The sequence below is a fragment of the Episyrphus balteatus genome, chromosome 3 (assembly GCF_945859705.1).
Source record: "Episyrphus balteatus chromosome 3, idEpiBalt1.1, whole genome shotgun sequence".
Classification (NCBI taxonomy): domain Eukaryota; kingdom Metazoa; phylum Arthropoda; class Insecta; order Diptera; family Syrphidae; genus Episyrphus; species Episyrphus balteatus.
The window spans coordinates 63,997,998-64,012,499 of NC_079136.1; the positions used below are offsets into that span (position 1 = coordinate 63,997,998).

A 14,502-nucleotide genomic window follows, 5' to 3' on the forward strand; every position below is an offset into this window, starting at 1 on the left:
TTTAAATAAATCCCTCTAACTCGAACCGATTTTCGAGTCGGGTGAAAGTTCGACTTAGAGGGAGTCGACTGTAATTTTTTTAAAAAAAATCAATATTTTCAAAGTGGGTTACTGAATTTTCTTGAAACTTTGTTTTTATTTGGATTAATTATTTCTTTTATAAAATAAAAATAAAATTTGTACATATATCTACAAAAAATAATTTAAAAAAAAACGTAAATGTAATATACTGTATTTGGAAATAAATAAATACTATCTAAAAAAACGTTTTCGTAATTTAAAAAAAAAATACAACTTTTAATACCTACTCTTTTACATTTCTTTTAAAATTTATAATAAACTAGCCGACCTGCCCGTTGCATAGCGCTTCGCTGCTATGGTTATGAGTGCAATCAAATAGTGTTTTATGTATTATAGTGTTTTATGTATATAGTTGAATGTTGGTTAGATTGTTTGTATGTTTGTTTATTTGTTTGATTGTTTGATTGTTTGTTTGATTGTTTGTTTGATTATTTGTTTGATTGTGTTTGATTGTATGTTTGATTGTTTAGTTTGTTTGATTGATTGTTTGTTTGATTGTTTGTTTGATTGTTTGTTTGATTGTTTGTTTGATTGTTTGTTTGATTGTTTGTTTGATTGTTCGTTTGTTGTAAGTGTTTTGTTGTTTAGTTGTATAATGATTTAATTGTTTGGCTGCCTCTTGTTTTTTGTCTTTCGATTGTTAATTGTTGTTTATTCTCTGATGTTCATTGTTTCATGTTTATTGTTAGGTGTTTGTTTTTTTGTTATTAAGTTGTTTGGTTGGTTATTGGGGTGTTTGGTTGTTTGTTGGTCCTTGTTTGCTGTTTGGTGCTTGTTGCTTCTTTTTGTTTTTGTTGTACACATGAATACATTTAATCATTTAAAAAACTACTTCTTGGACACGTTATAGGAATAAGGGTGGGGTTAAAGTTTTAGTGGGGTTAACAGTAAAGTGGGTTTGAGTTTGTTTATATGCAAAGTTTATTATAACTTAAACAATATTATGTATTTTGATGATCAAGTATCAACTTTTGAATCTAAAAAATTTTATTATAGGTACATCTCCTGTTTCAATTATCTCTCATGCTTTCTATTGACGGAACATAATATTGATTTCTGATTGTATGATAATTATCTCAGGATATTGTATATGAAATTAATAGAAAATTAATAGAAATTGAATGAAAATGAAATTGCACAGTCATAGTTTATTTAATTACCTATCTACAGTATAAATTTAATTTATCTATCTATTAAAACAAAGAAGTTATAATCAAATTATTTTTCGTGTCGCTTTTTCGTTTCATCTTGTTTCAAATCACTACGATACTAAAGAAGTTTTCACTTCAAAAACAAAACTGTCATAAGTACTCAAAAGTATTAAAAAACAATATAATTTTTAAAAATCTGCGTATTTTACAAAAAAAAAAAAAAATATTTAATAAAAGAAAAGAAAATATTTGCTAAATACGCTTGAAAATATTCATATTTTCATATAAGCCTACAAAAACAATTGCAATTTCTAATATTCTGTTTTATTAAAAATTCATCTAGGGTTAAGTGCGTTGCACTTTGTTGCATGAAAAAAAGTAATATTGGCAACACTTGTAACATAAAATAAGTGCCTTCTGGTATGGTCGACCATTGTATATATATTTCCATAGTACTATCAAGGAGACAAACGATCTTAGAAACTCTAGTGGGAGCTTAAAAAAGCAGAATTTGTATGAAATAAATGCACTGATCGCTACCTCAAAATAGTTGTGACTTAAAGTAATACTAAATTCGACTTCATGATAGTAGTATAGAAATATATATACAATGTGGTCAACTACGTTTGTAAGTTTGAGCAAGTTCCATTGAGACGGTAAATTTTGTGACTTTTCATCAAATGTTATCGTTCATGTTAATCGGTAGTATTTTTAGCATTTCTTTTTCTATATATGTAGATAGTAAATATTCAAAAAATATTTTCTGCGAAAGAAGTAAAGTCGTAAAGATAAAATTAAAAGACATATTAAAATCAGATAGGTAGCTCAAAAAAGTGAAAAAAGATGGTACTCGTTAAAGTTACCAGAAAGATAAATGACTGGAGGAAGCACTAATGAAAATATTATCATACGTGTGTTATTATTGCAAATAGATTGAATTTAAAACAAAAGAAACAATTTGTCTACCAACAAAATTTGATAGGGCGGTCTTACCCTCATGTGGGGCCAAGAAAGTTTTTTTTTATGTTTTTTCAAAACGTATTATCTTCTTTTCAGTGTTTTTTATTAATTTTGAGAGTTTCTAAAAAAATAATAAACTTAATGAAAAAAGACTATGGGCCATATTCATTGACGCTGTCTAAGTTATTACTAAAAAAGACTGGAGTTTATCCTTTTTAAATAACATTTTATAAACCCCAGTCTAAGATAAACCGGGGTCTTAAGACGACTATTAATGCCCCTTTATTTTAATTAGAAGAAGTTTTTTATTGGTTTTAAGACAGTTAAACACTGAAAGGCCAGACGGCCTTTCCCCTACTTTCCCTAATAACACTGGTCTGCAAAATTTAACTTTTTTTTCTCCTTCAAATAATTGTTTGATATTATGACAGATTAGACTTTCTTGAATCTAAACCTGGTTTCAGAAAAATTCTATCAGGTACCATTTTTGTAAAAATGATTTTTGAAAAATGTGGGTAGTTTCTAAAAAATCAACCTTTTAGATTTATTTGAACTCGTGCAAAATTAAAACTATTTGTAGCATTGAGCTCAAATTTGGAGGACTTATTCCTCGTAATATGGCCTATCGATTCACACCAAATATGTCCTTTTACATTAATGTTTACTCATGTTTTAAAATACTGATTTATAAAAAAAGCAGAAATATCGAAACCCTTTACTTTTTAGTAAATCCAACATGAACAAAAACACCTTAATTAAGGAAAATGTAAAATATCAACGCCCATTATATTTAAAAAGTCAAATATGTAAAGAAAACCATAATAAAATACATTAAAAAATTTTTTTACGTGTTTTGTAATTTTATATATTATTTATCTATGTATTTATAAATATCTTATTTGTAATAAACCATTCGATAAACTGACTTATAAAGCTTCAGATTTGTTTCTCCTAGAAACAAAAGTATACTTTTCTTAAAATTTTTGATGTGCTGAGTTAGAATCCGAAGTCAAAAAAATTCTATCACGTGAGGATTTTAAGATATTCGCATTAAAGTATCACAAAATCAAGTTTTTTCTTAGAAAATCTCAATTAAAACTACTATATCTCACAAACCAGAGCTGACCGAAATTTTGAGTTCGGATTCAAAATCAGCACACTAAAGTCCATTAGAAAAGTATATTTTTTTTTTCTAGGGAGAAAGATATAATAATTTTTAAAGATAAGTTTTTTTTATGATAAGATATGCCAAACCTACTAAACTTACTTAAGATATCTCGGAGAAGAAAAGAGATATTGAGAAGATTGAAACTTAATTTGAAAGAAAAAAATAAGTTCTTTTAAAAACCGTAAGAATTTTAATTGAAAAATATTACATTATGCCAAAATATTTCTTCGAAAACAGCAAAAAAATGGGTTTTTGAGATTGTCTAACGGGAATATCTGAAAAACGTGACGTACTACATCAATTCTGACTTCGGATTCGGAATCAGCATACAAAAATCCTTTAGAAAAGTATACAATAGACATAGTTTTATTTAAAGGAGGATTTCCTTGCAGACCAGTGTAAGCTTTGAATGTTATCTTTCATTTAAAATCGCATTTATAATGATCAAAAATTAATTTCCGAATTTATAATTAATTGTTTTTTAAGATTAATCCAGAGTTCAAAAATTAATTCATTTTATGACTAAAAGCGTTGAATTTTGCTTTACATATAAGGATAATTCAATTATTTTTCATTAAGCTTGTAATTGACGCAGAATAATGTTTGATATGGATACATTTTTAATTTATCAAGTTTGCGAAAAAAAAGTAATCATAACAGTTAAAAGTGTAATATTTAGTCAGTTTTTGGAATTGAAGACTTTCTTGCTTTAGTTTTTCAAAAATTTTCAAGGTTTTTTTTTTTTTATTTAAATTTATACATCATATTGCATTTCTATTGATATACAAATCCAGCAATTATTAAGGAAACTGTGAGCAATAATGTGCTGGTGTTTTACAATATTTCAACTTTTCATAGATTTACCTATAAAATTTTAAATTTTATGATATTTGAAAAATTAATTTGAAGCTCGTAGACATTATAAAGCAATAATTTTTATTAGTGTAGTAACTAAAGCAAATTATTAGAAAACCCGGCCGAACAGATCTGATTTTGATGATCTTTTTTTTTTTAAACGATGAAATTAAATTTTTTTTAACAAAACCATTTTTTTGCTTAAATTTCATAAGATAAATGATACTAAAGATTCTCTACGTAATTTAAGGAAAACAAATATATGGTAGTAAAAGACTACCTTTAATTTTCTCACGAACTGACTTCAAATGCAAACAAAATATTTTAAACCCAACTGCAGCACCTACAATATTTGCATACCTACACTTTAAAAAAAAAAACCAGAATCTCATTTCTATCTATATAAATTTAAATTCACTATATAATCAAGACTTTTCGAAAAATTGGTAGTCAACTGAGAGTTTTGTAAAAAAAAACCTTACTAAAAATTTTTAAATGGCTTTTTTTTCAAACTTTTTCCTAGTAATATTTGAATTTATTTTATTTATCAGATAAATTCCGAAGAGGAAAAGGTAATATTTATTACAGATTTGAAAAAAAAAAAAAAAAATAAAAATTACTTCATTTTCATTGGATTTTTTGATAAAAACAGAATTTTTGCATTAAAATAATTGATTTTCTCAAAGACTTTGGCAAATAAGAACTTTAAACTTTTGCTATTTTACTTTCAACAATAAGGGCTATTGAATGGTGAAAAAATAACTTTATATTTAAATGTTGAACTTAAAAAAAATTAGCTAATTTACAAAAAAAAAATAGTTAATTTTTTTTTTCAAAACTTCTATTAAAAAAGTTCTTCGAAAATGAAATACTTTTAAATTTTTTTCATAAACTGTAATACATATTGACATTTCCTTTTATAATTTCAAATTTTAAAAAATGTGGCTAAAAAAATTTGAAAAATAAATGCAATTTATATTACGAAAAAGTTTTTAAAAGGACATGTTAAAATTTTTCAATAATTTCTTATTTCAAATACTGCCACTTTTGGAGCTTTAGTTACTCTACTATATTGGACAATATTAATGAACATTCTAAGTACTATTTGAAATGAAAATAAAAACTTTTAATGCAGCTGGTCAGAATAAGTGAGAGAAAAACATTTTATTTTTCAAATAAAACCTTCAAAAATTATGGTAATTTTCAGTATTATTAATTGATCAAAATACATACAGTGACCCTAAATATCATGATTTATTTGAGAACCCATTTATTGTAATTTAAAAATAAAAATACCGAAGTAATAAGTGGATTTCTGAAATCAAATCAGAGTTTTTAGAATATGAATTTTTTCCGACCAAATACCTTGAATTTTGCTTAGAATTGCGTATAAGCATATTTCAATTATTTTTCAAGACGCTTGTAATTGACATACAGTAAAGTTGATAAGTCAAATTAAGCATACGTTTGTGTAGAAAAATAGTAAATTAGATATATAACACTGGTTAACAAAATTAAACTTTTTTTTTGTTGCCGAAACAAAATTATACTTTTCTGAAGGTTTTCAGTGTGCTGAACTCGAATCCGAAGTCAAAAAAAATTAATCAGCTCCCGTTTTTGAAATATTACCGTTAGAGTATGCAGTACTTCGGACCTTATTTTTTTATATAAGGAAAATTGTTTGAGCATATTTAGTAACGGTTTTTATAAGAACTATTTATCACCTTTTTAAATCTGTTTAAATCTTTCCGATATCTTTTTTATTGCCCGAGATATCCTCAGTTGTTTGGTATTTTTATAAATTTTATGACGTCATTATCTCCTTTATGATATATGAAGAAAAACCCACTTACTTAATTTTAAGATATCTCGGGCAATACAAAAGATATTGAAAAGATTTAAACAGTTATCGAAAGATGGAAAACAGTTTTTATAGAAACCGTTACTAAATATTCTCAAACAATTTTCCTTATACAAAAGAATAAGGTCCGAAGAAATAAAAAAAAAACGTTTTTTTGCATTTTCTAACGGTAATATCTCAAAAACGGGAGCTGATTAGTTGTTTATGACTTCGGATTCGAGTTCAACACACTGAAAACCTTCAGAAAAGTATATTTTTGTTTCGGCAACAAAACCTTTGTAAACCAGTGTAATTAATGCATAAGAAAAGTAATCAAAGCGGTAAAAAATGTAGTACTTAGGGCCAATTTATTGACTCTCCATTAAACTTTAAATCTCCATTAAAAAAGGGAATTTTAAATTAAAAAACAAAATTCATTTATTCAGTCTCTTTTAAGAGTTTTTTAAGTTTGACTACATTAACTAATAGAGCATTAAATTTAAAAGTCGTTTTAGTTAAAACACCAAAATCGAAACAGAAAACAAAATAGTCCACCGAAGGAATAAACATCGAAAAATTAGATAACATTTCTTTAAAGGATTGTTGAAATAAATCCTAATATGTTTGTGTAAATTTTGTGATGTGATTTCAATGAAGTTATATAAATGTATTGTATCGGTCTACTTCTGAATAAATATTGCTTTTATGCACCTTTATCAACTGGAAATTCTATTGTAGATTTTTTAGGTGTATTAAGGAGTCACGCGGACGATTGCTAAGAATCGAATAAGATTCATATCTACATATTTATGACAAAAATTCCCTAATACGTTGTCCTAAAACGACCCAAAAAAAAGAATCTCTCTGGACGCCAAAATTCTGGTTCTAGTAAAGCAATTATCGTGCTTTAAGGAAAAGGGGCGAAGAGCGGACAGAATTACGAAGTTATAAAGTTCAAAATTAATTCAAATTGGCGCTCCTAGAGCAAGTCGTTTTCTTGTCGTTTTAGTACAAACGACTTTTAGCCTGTTTTCATTTTATTGCAACATTGCACTAAAGATAAAGATTTTGAAAGGACATAAATTCAAAAAAATTAATGGATCTACTCCACAGAACAGCACAATATACAAAATCATCTTCTCCACTTCAAAGAAACACAAGCGTTGATGGATAATATTTTCATCTCATAAAATTGCAATTGCATCACTTTTGGTACACACTGACATTTTGATACCCTCGCTTATGGACCAGTTTTTATATTTGTTTTATTATTCTTCATTTAAATCTTTTAATTCAAATCTATGTATCTATTTATTATACATATTTAATTTGACAAATATTAAATTTTGACAAATTAATTTTTCAAAAAAATAAAAAAATCCCTAGGATATTTTTAACAGAGTTTTAAATTTAAAGTTTCCATTAAAAGTAAGCACTTTAACTAAAGAAGGGTGAATTAAATGAATTTTTAATGATGTATACTTAAAGGCGTCAATAGTTTAACAACACTTTTAACTAAAACGATAAATTTCAAAATTTAATGGGGGCTCAATAAATTGGCCCTTAGTCTGTTTTTTCTATATAACCCTTTATTGCTTTATTTTTTTAAGAATTTTGAAAGATTTTATTTTTTTAATTTTATATGTGATATTACCTTTCCATTGATACCTCAATCAGATAAATCAAGCAAGTATCAAAGAAACTGTGACAAATCATGTGAAGGTAGGTTGTAATATTTAAATTTTTCTTATCTCTTGAAAAAAAAAAAACACAAAAATATTATTTTTTTATTTTTCTTACCACTTTTTTGGTTAAAAATTTATAAAATAATAACACCATATTATAGCTTGTTACTTAAGCTAAAAATTGAGACTTTATTTATATCTGTAAGTTTTGTAGAAAAAAAGTAATACATTTTTGAAGTCAATCAAATTTTACAAAAAAACTACGTTTTTTATATTCTTTTATTTAAATATCGATTTTTTAATATGAAAAGCTTAGAAAAAAATTACACCATGAAAAAGCTTATAAAATTTAATAAAGAATAAAGACATATTAAAATTTCAAGAATGCTCAAAAAGTATAAAAATAATTTATTGAAAACAATCATTTTCATCAAAAAAAGCAAAAAAAACCTATAAATTTATCTTCACACGTCATTTATTCAATTTTTTTTAATGACAACCTATAAAAAATTTTATACCATATAAAAGCTTATTGTCTTAGCTTAAAATATATATATATATCAGGTCTATGAGACATCTACAAAAAGAGCTAGAATTTTTTGAACTCAATGTATTTTCATCAAAAAAAGCAAAAAAAACATTTATTTTTTTCTTCTCATGCTATTAAATCAATTTTTTCAATGACAACCTAAATAAATTTTTATACCATGTGAAAGCTTATTGTTTCACCTTTCACATGACGGTTCAATCTTATTTCCAAGTTGCCTACAAGAAAAGTTAGAATTTTTTAAAGTCAACCATGTCGAATTTCCAGACTGAGATTACGGTACTTCCTACACTGGTGACTGTTCATGATCAACAGATCTCCACTGGTGTTTTGAGTGTTTTCGCAAGTTTCTTGATTTAACATTGTGTAGCTTGTAGTTAGTCTACCGTTATGTGTGATATACCAAATGAAAGGTAATTGTATCAGGATGCTCATAAAAGTTTAATAAAATTTCTATCTGCTCTAGATCAATAGTTATAACCTGTTGAATTCTCACACTTTAATTTACCGTTATCTCAAAATTGTGTTTACGAAATTGATTGAAATTTTGTACACATGTAGTCCTAACAACAATCTATCAACCCTGTAAATTTCATATATTTATGAGTTAAACAAAAAAAGATACAAATAAAAAACGGTTAAAAACGGGAAAAAATGACCAAAAAACTTGGTCCAAAAAAACTTCTTCGTTCCGATTTAGATGGAAAATTTCATTCAACGGTTCCAATTTTTTGCACATACACTCATACATACTCCACCTATACACCCTATAAGTTTCAGATTTTTTGAGCACTCGGAAATATTTCTAAAAATAAAAACCCACCCAATTTTAAGACGCAAAAAATAGGTGTTTTTCAAAACTCTCTATCTCAAAAACTACTCACTTTAAAAAAAAATCCCAACACACGTCTCGACTATTTTTCCACCACCTATCCATTGGTGTACTCAGATTTTCCCAGAAAAATTCCCCTCTCTCGTAATCACCCCTTTCTCAACTTGCCCCAAATTGATAAGCTTTTCAAAACCTAACGATTTCTTACCGATTTAGATTTTTAAAAATTTTTTACCAAAAGTCCATTAACATAAAAAATGATTATCTATCTATTGCAAAAAAAATCAACTCTCTACGACATCGCATTTAGATTTTAGATAATTTTTTCATTTTGCCATTTTGCCCCGTTTTACCCTATTAAATGTGCGATTTGAGTAAAAACCTTTCTTAGTGCAAACCGCTTCACCAATACCTATCATATACCATTGAGTTTGAGAATTTTTATTTTTTTCCCATATAGAGCCAGTGATTATGTGAATGGTGGAAAAAAAAAAATCAACGCATTTATAATATAGTATAAATTATAATTTGATTTTACTATAGTAAGTACAAAGTAATGTAAAAAATACATAAAGTCTGTTTTTTTAATTAATGAAACACCGTTTTAAATGGCTTTGATCACAAAACAAAGTAATGCCATCTGATTAATTGTATGAAAAGTAAATTTTAGAAAAAAAATTTGAAAATCATTAAAGTCGTTTTTTTTTTCAATAATTTTTTATTCATAATGTAAAAATTTTCTTACATTTTTCAATAAAAAATTGGTATGCCATTTTCAAGAAATAATGAACTAACACTTAAAAACGAAATTTCAAAAAAATTTACTCACCTGTTTTCAAAATCCAAAAATATGTTTTTTGAAAATGTTCTATAATTTAAATATTACGGTTATTTAAACGCTTTTGTTAAAATAGTTTTGTAGAAATCGGTTTAGTCGTGTAAAAGACATTCAGAAACCAAAATAACGTTTCTATGGCACGTAACGTTAAAAACGGATAAAAAAAAATTTGTTTTTTGATTTCAAAGATTGAGTCTTATTTTTGAAATTTCACAAAAAAAATTTAATCAAAATCCTTAGAGCTGTTTTTAAAACAAGATTATTATTATTTTATTTTTTCAAAAGCTATGATATTCTAAGCAACTTAAATAAAAAGAGCAAGAACCTGCGACCTAGTCGTGCATTGTATTTTTTAATACAAGAATAATAAATTTTAATCAATCTGTATTAAAAATGTTAACGAAAATGGAAGCCATTTAATAAAACTTCTTGTTAGTTTGAATAAAATTCTTCCAATGATTGCGTTTTTGAAAAATTAATTTAAAAACGCAAAATTTTGAAAAATTGAATTTTTACACCATCAGTTTTTTTTTTTACTTCTGTGTAAATGTTGCTCCAAAATAAGGGAAAGCTCAAGTTTTTTTTGGGATTTTAGAGCACAACAATGTAAGGAAGGGACCAAAGAGCAATAGGTGAAAAAAGTCTGGTTTTTATTTAAAATAGGGGGGAACAATATATTAATTTAATAAAATCAGATTTTCGAATCAAAAGAACGTGCATGAAAACTATTTTCATTAAAAAAAAACTCCTTAACTAACTTAAAACGTGACAATTCTCATAATTTTTTTTTCTTTCTATTTCATTACTTTTAGCTGGATGTACAATGTCAATCGACGAGACCGCCTACGCAATACAATAAATGACGAACACAAAGGCAAACCAAATCAAGACATAACCAAACACACTAACGGAAGTCTTGTGGGTGGCAATGCCGCCATCACTCTCGGCGTAATGGATGAATCGGCAAAAATAAATGGTCTTTCCATTGTGGGAGCTGGAAAATTCACAAAATTGCCTCAGGACACAAATGAGGAAAATACTGCCACAAACGATAATCAACAACATCCACAAAATGGTATTGATAATAAGGCATTTGATGCGGATGCGGAAACAATTGAGAATACCATTACCGGCCGTGTCGCTGCAGTCATTCCTGATAAATCATCGCCAAAAACGGATTCTGGTGAAGATGAGAATAGTTTAGAGAGTAAAGTCCTTCAAGAAACTATAGCTATTGTGAAGGAATTGCCGACATTAAATATTGAACATTGCAAGCTGTGATACAATTTTTATATATAAAAGATAACTATATAGCACTGTTTTTAATTATTATTTTTTTTTTATATATTTTAATTTTATTTTTATCATTCTAGTTTTTATTTTTAAAATTTTATTTTTTTGTATACTACTTTTTTCATTTTATTGTTTTCTTTATTTTTTTTTGATGTATTGTATAAAATATTTGAAAGCATTGTATTTTTTTTAGGTTATAAGATATTGAGTATTATAAATAAAAATATTAATAAAATAAAAAACTGTTTTTGGAGTTTGGATTTCATTATTTAGACACGAAAATAAGTATTTATTTGAGTATTTTCTGAAAGTGCATTTGGTAGTGAAAAAGTCTTCCAGAAAAATCTTAGAGGTTTTCATGAATATGCGTAGAGAACAGTCCCATTCTAAGCAGTTTTGGGATCAAAACATCTGTACAAATTAATCATGGCCATAAATCTTTACATCTCTTCAAATTAACACCACCGAAACCGGAGGATATAACCGAGTTTTATCGACTGTTCTTCTGCTTCAGTTAGATACCAACTCTAAGGTATTAAAGGACAGTATACACTTAAGGTGACTTTGGGTCAGTTTTTAATCGTTTTTGAAAGTTTTTCAACTCAGAAAACTTCCTAATATTTTTAAAAAGCGTGAATTAGGCGTAAATTAAATTGCTTACATTACTCTGCCAAGGAAATAAGCTATTTTATAACTAGTTTTTTGTTTGTAAAAAAATTGGTTGATTAGCCAATAAAATAATAAAATAGATATTTAATAACCAATTTCAAAAGTGGTTTTATTGTAATCTATAAAATCATATTTTTCAAAGCAAGTTTTGATGTAGAGAATTGGTTATAAATTAACCAGAAAAGGTTACTTTATGGTAAAAAATAAACCTGTTCTAAAATCTAAGTTGCACAGAGTTATATTTGAAGCAAAATTTTAACACAAGTTCTTACCTAATTACCTAACAAAAGAAGAAACAAAATACTAGAAATACTAGAAAAGTCTAATATTATATTAGGTTTTTTTTATCGAAAAAAATTACCAGCAGTTACAAAATAACATTAATTCTAGCCTTTTTATGATCTCAGTTATTCCGATATATATTATGACGTTTATTCTCATCGTTTTTAACCATAAAAATGGACATAACTTCATAAATGTAAATCATAAATTCTAGAACTGTTTCCGTTCGGGTAACAGGGAAAAAGTGAAAAATCTGCTAAAGTTTGAAATAGTTTGAAATAAAATAGTTTAACTACATTTGTATGTGTAATAGAAAAGCACGACTGAGTCGCACGTAGTTGCTCTTAAGATAAAAGTTGTTAAAAAGTTTATTTTTTTTTAATTAGTAAGTTAATCAAAATTTTAAAATTAATTTTATGATTAATTTGAGGTATAAGAAAATTTTAAAAAAGGTTTTAAAATTGTTTTTAAAAATACCTAAGTAGACCTTTATATTCTTAATCTTAAAACTAAGTACACGATTTTATTTCTTGTATAAAAAAGAAAATTGAATTTGAAAATTGTAGGAACCATTTTTTTAAGCAGTTTTTTTTTTTCAAATACCAAAACATTTCAAAAGTTTTCAAAAAAAGTTGGTATCCTATTTTTAAGAAAATATTATTTGACACATAAAACAACAACCTTTTTGATAAACCGGCAACTCAGATGCTTAACGGGTAGGTACACTTAAAGCAACAAACTTTTTTTAAACAAAAATGTTAGAGCCGTTTTTGAGAAAAATTAGTTTTTCCATTTTAGTGATCTGGCTGGTTCTTTAATTTTAGTCCTAAAGAAATTTTATTTCCCCTTTAGGAAATCTCCCAGAACACACATAACAAGTTTGAACTAAATCGCTTGAATGGTTTGGAATTAAGCTCGAGATAGAGACCTACATACAGACGGAACGGAGTTTATTGTGGGGCCCACTTTTTTCGGATTTCTATCATCGTTATGTCGTGTGTGATTGTTATCTTGACAGTCCACTTCATTTATAATTTGACCCAGCAGTTTGTACCACCCCCAAATTTTTTTTGCTCATTCGATAGAACATTGGCTGAATATCTTTACCCTGATTTTTCGCACTCGAGAAATTCACCTTTCGGCCGTCATCTTGGATTTTAGTTTTTGTTGAATATCTCGATTTCTATTTATCCTACATAAATGTTGTGTATACAAGAAACGCAGGTAAATGAATTTCGCGTCTTTTATGTTAATACACTTTTTCGATATTCTGAATATTAAAAAAGTTACAAGCGAACAAAGTAAAAAAAAAAACAGAAAAAGTGAAAATTTTAAAGTTTTGAGCACTTTTTATCAAAATTATGAAAAAACCTTCCGAGATAAGATTATTCACCTTAAAATTTTCTACAACTCTGCTATACAACTTTTTTTTCTATCATTATAAATACAAAAGTTATTAATACTTTTTTTTGTTAAAAATGCTCTTTTTTGTTTGTGTTTTTTATCTTTACTTTTTTCTTAATTTTTTTTTTACCAAATCTTGAATTTTAAATGATTAGTGAGTATTTTATAGGTTTATGTTACAAGAGAAAATTCAGGACCTGCAATTTTTTTATATTTAAGCCTCTTTATTTCGTAAAAAAGGGGTATTTTTTAACAAAAAAGTATTAATAACTTTATTAATTATAGCGATACAAAAAAAAGTTGTATAGTAGAGTTGAAGAGAATTTTAAGGCAAATAATCTTTTTTCGAAACGTTTTTTCATAATTTTGATAAAAAGTGCTCCAATCTTTAAAATTGTCATTTTTTTCGGTTTTTTTTTACTTTTTTGGCTTGTAACTTTTTTAATATTCAGAATATCGAAAAAGTTTTTTTTAACATAAAAGACGCGAAATTTGATTACCTACGTTTCTTGTATACACAACTTTTATGTAGGATAAATAGAAATCGAGATATGCAACAAAAACTAAAATCCAAGATGGCGGCCGAAAGGTGAATTTCGCGAGTGCGAAAAATCAGGGTAATGATATTCAGCAAATGCTCTATCGAATGAGCAAAAAAAATTTGGGGGTGGTACAAACTGCTGGGTCGCCCATATATGAACATCATAAATGCAGTGGACTATGAGTATTAGTCTTTTTTTACAAATCCTAATCTTGCCCTATGGTACTAATATCGCAACTAAAAATGAGACATGCAAATTCATAGAATTAAAACAAAATACAAAACTTCAAAATCCAATTTTATTTGTTTTTTTTTTTTAACGAAAAATTTTGACTGGATTTGTTAATTTTGGTAGT

The 14,502-nt window shown here is 26.6% G+C and overlaps 1 protein-coding gene across 2 annotated transcripts in view; it reads left to right on the forward strand.

Moving 5' to 3' along the window:
- Positions 1-11,422, forward strand: part of LOC129913596 (tetracycline resistance protein, class A) — a 76,374-nt gene extending 64,952 nt beyond the window's left edge. Inside the window, exon 7 of one of the 2 annotated variants that reach the window (XM_055992357.1) lies at positions 10,770-11,422. In XM_055992357.1, the coding sequence (XP_055848332.1) occupies positions 10,770-11,238 (469 nt within the window). In that variant the 3' untranslated portion in view covers positions 11,239-11,422. The remainder of the gene's footprint in view (positions 1-10,769) is intronic. The other variant, XM_055992356.1, reaches the window with a different exon arrangement.
- Positions 11,423-14,502: the final 3,080 nt, after the last annotated feature.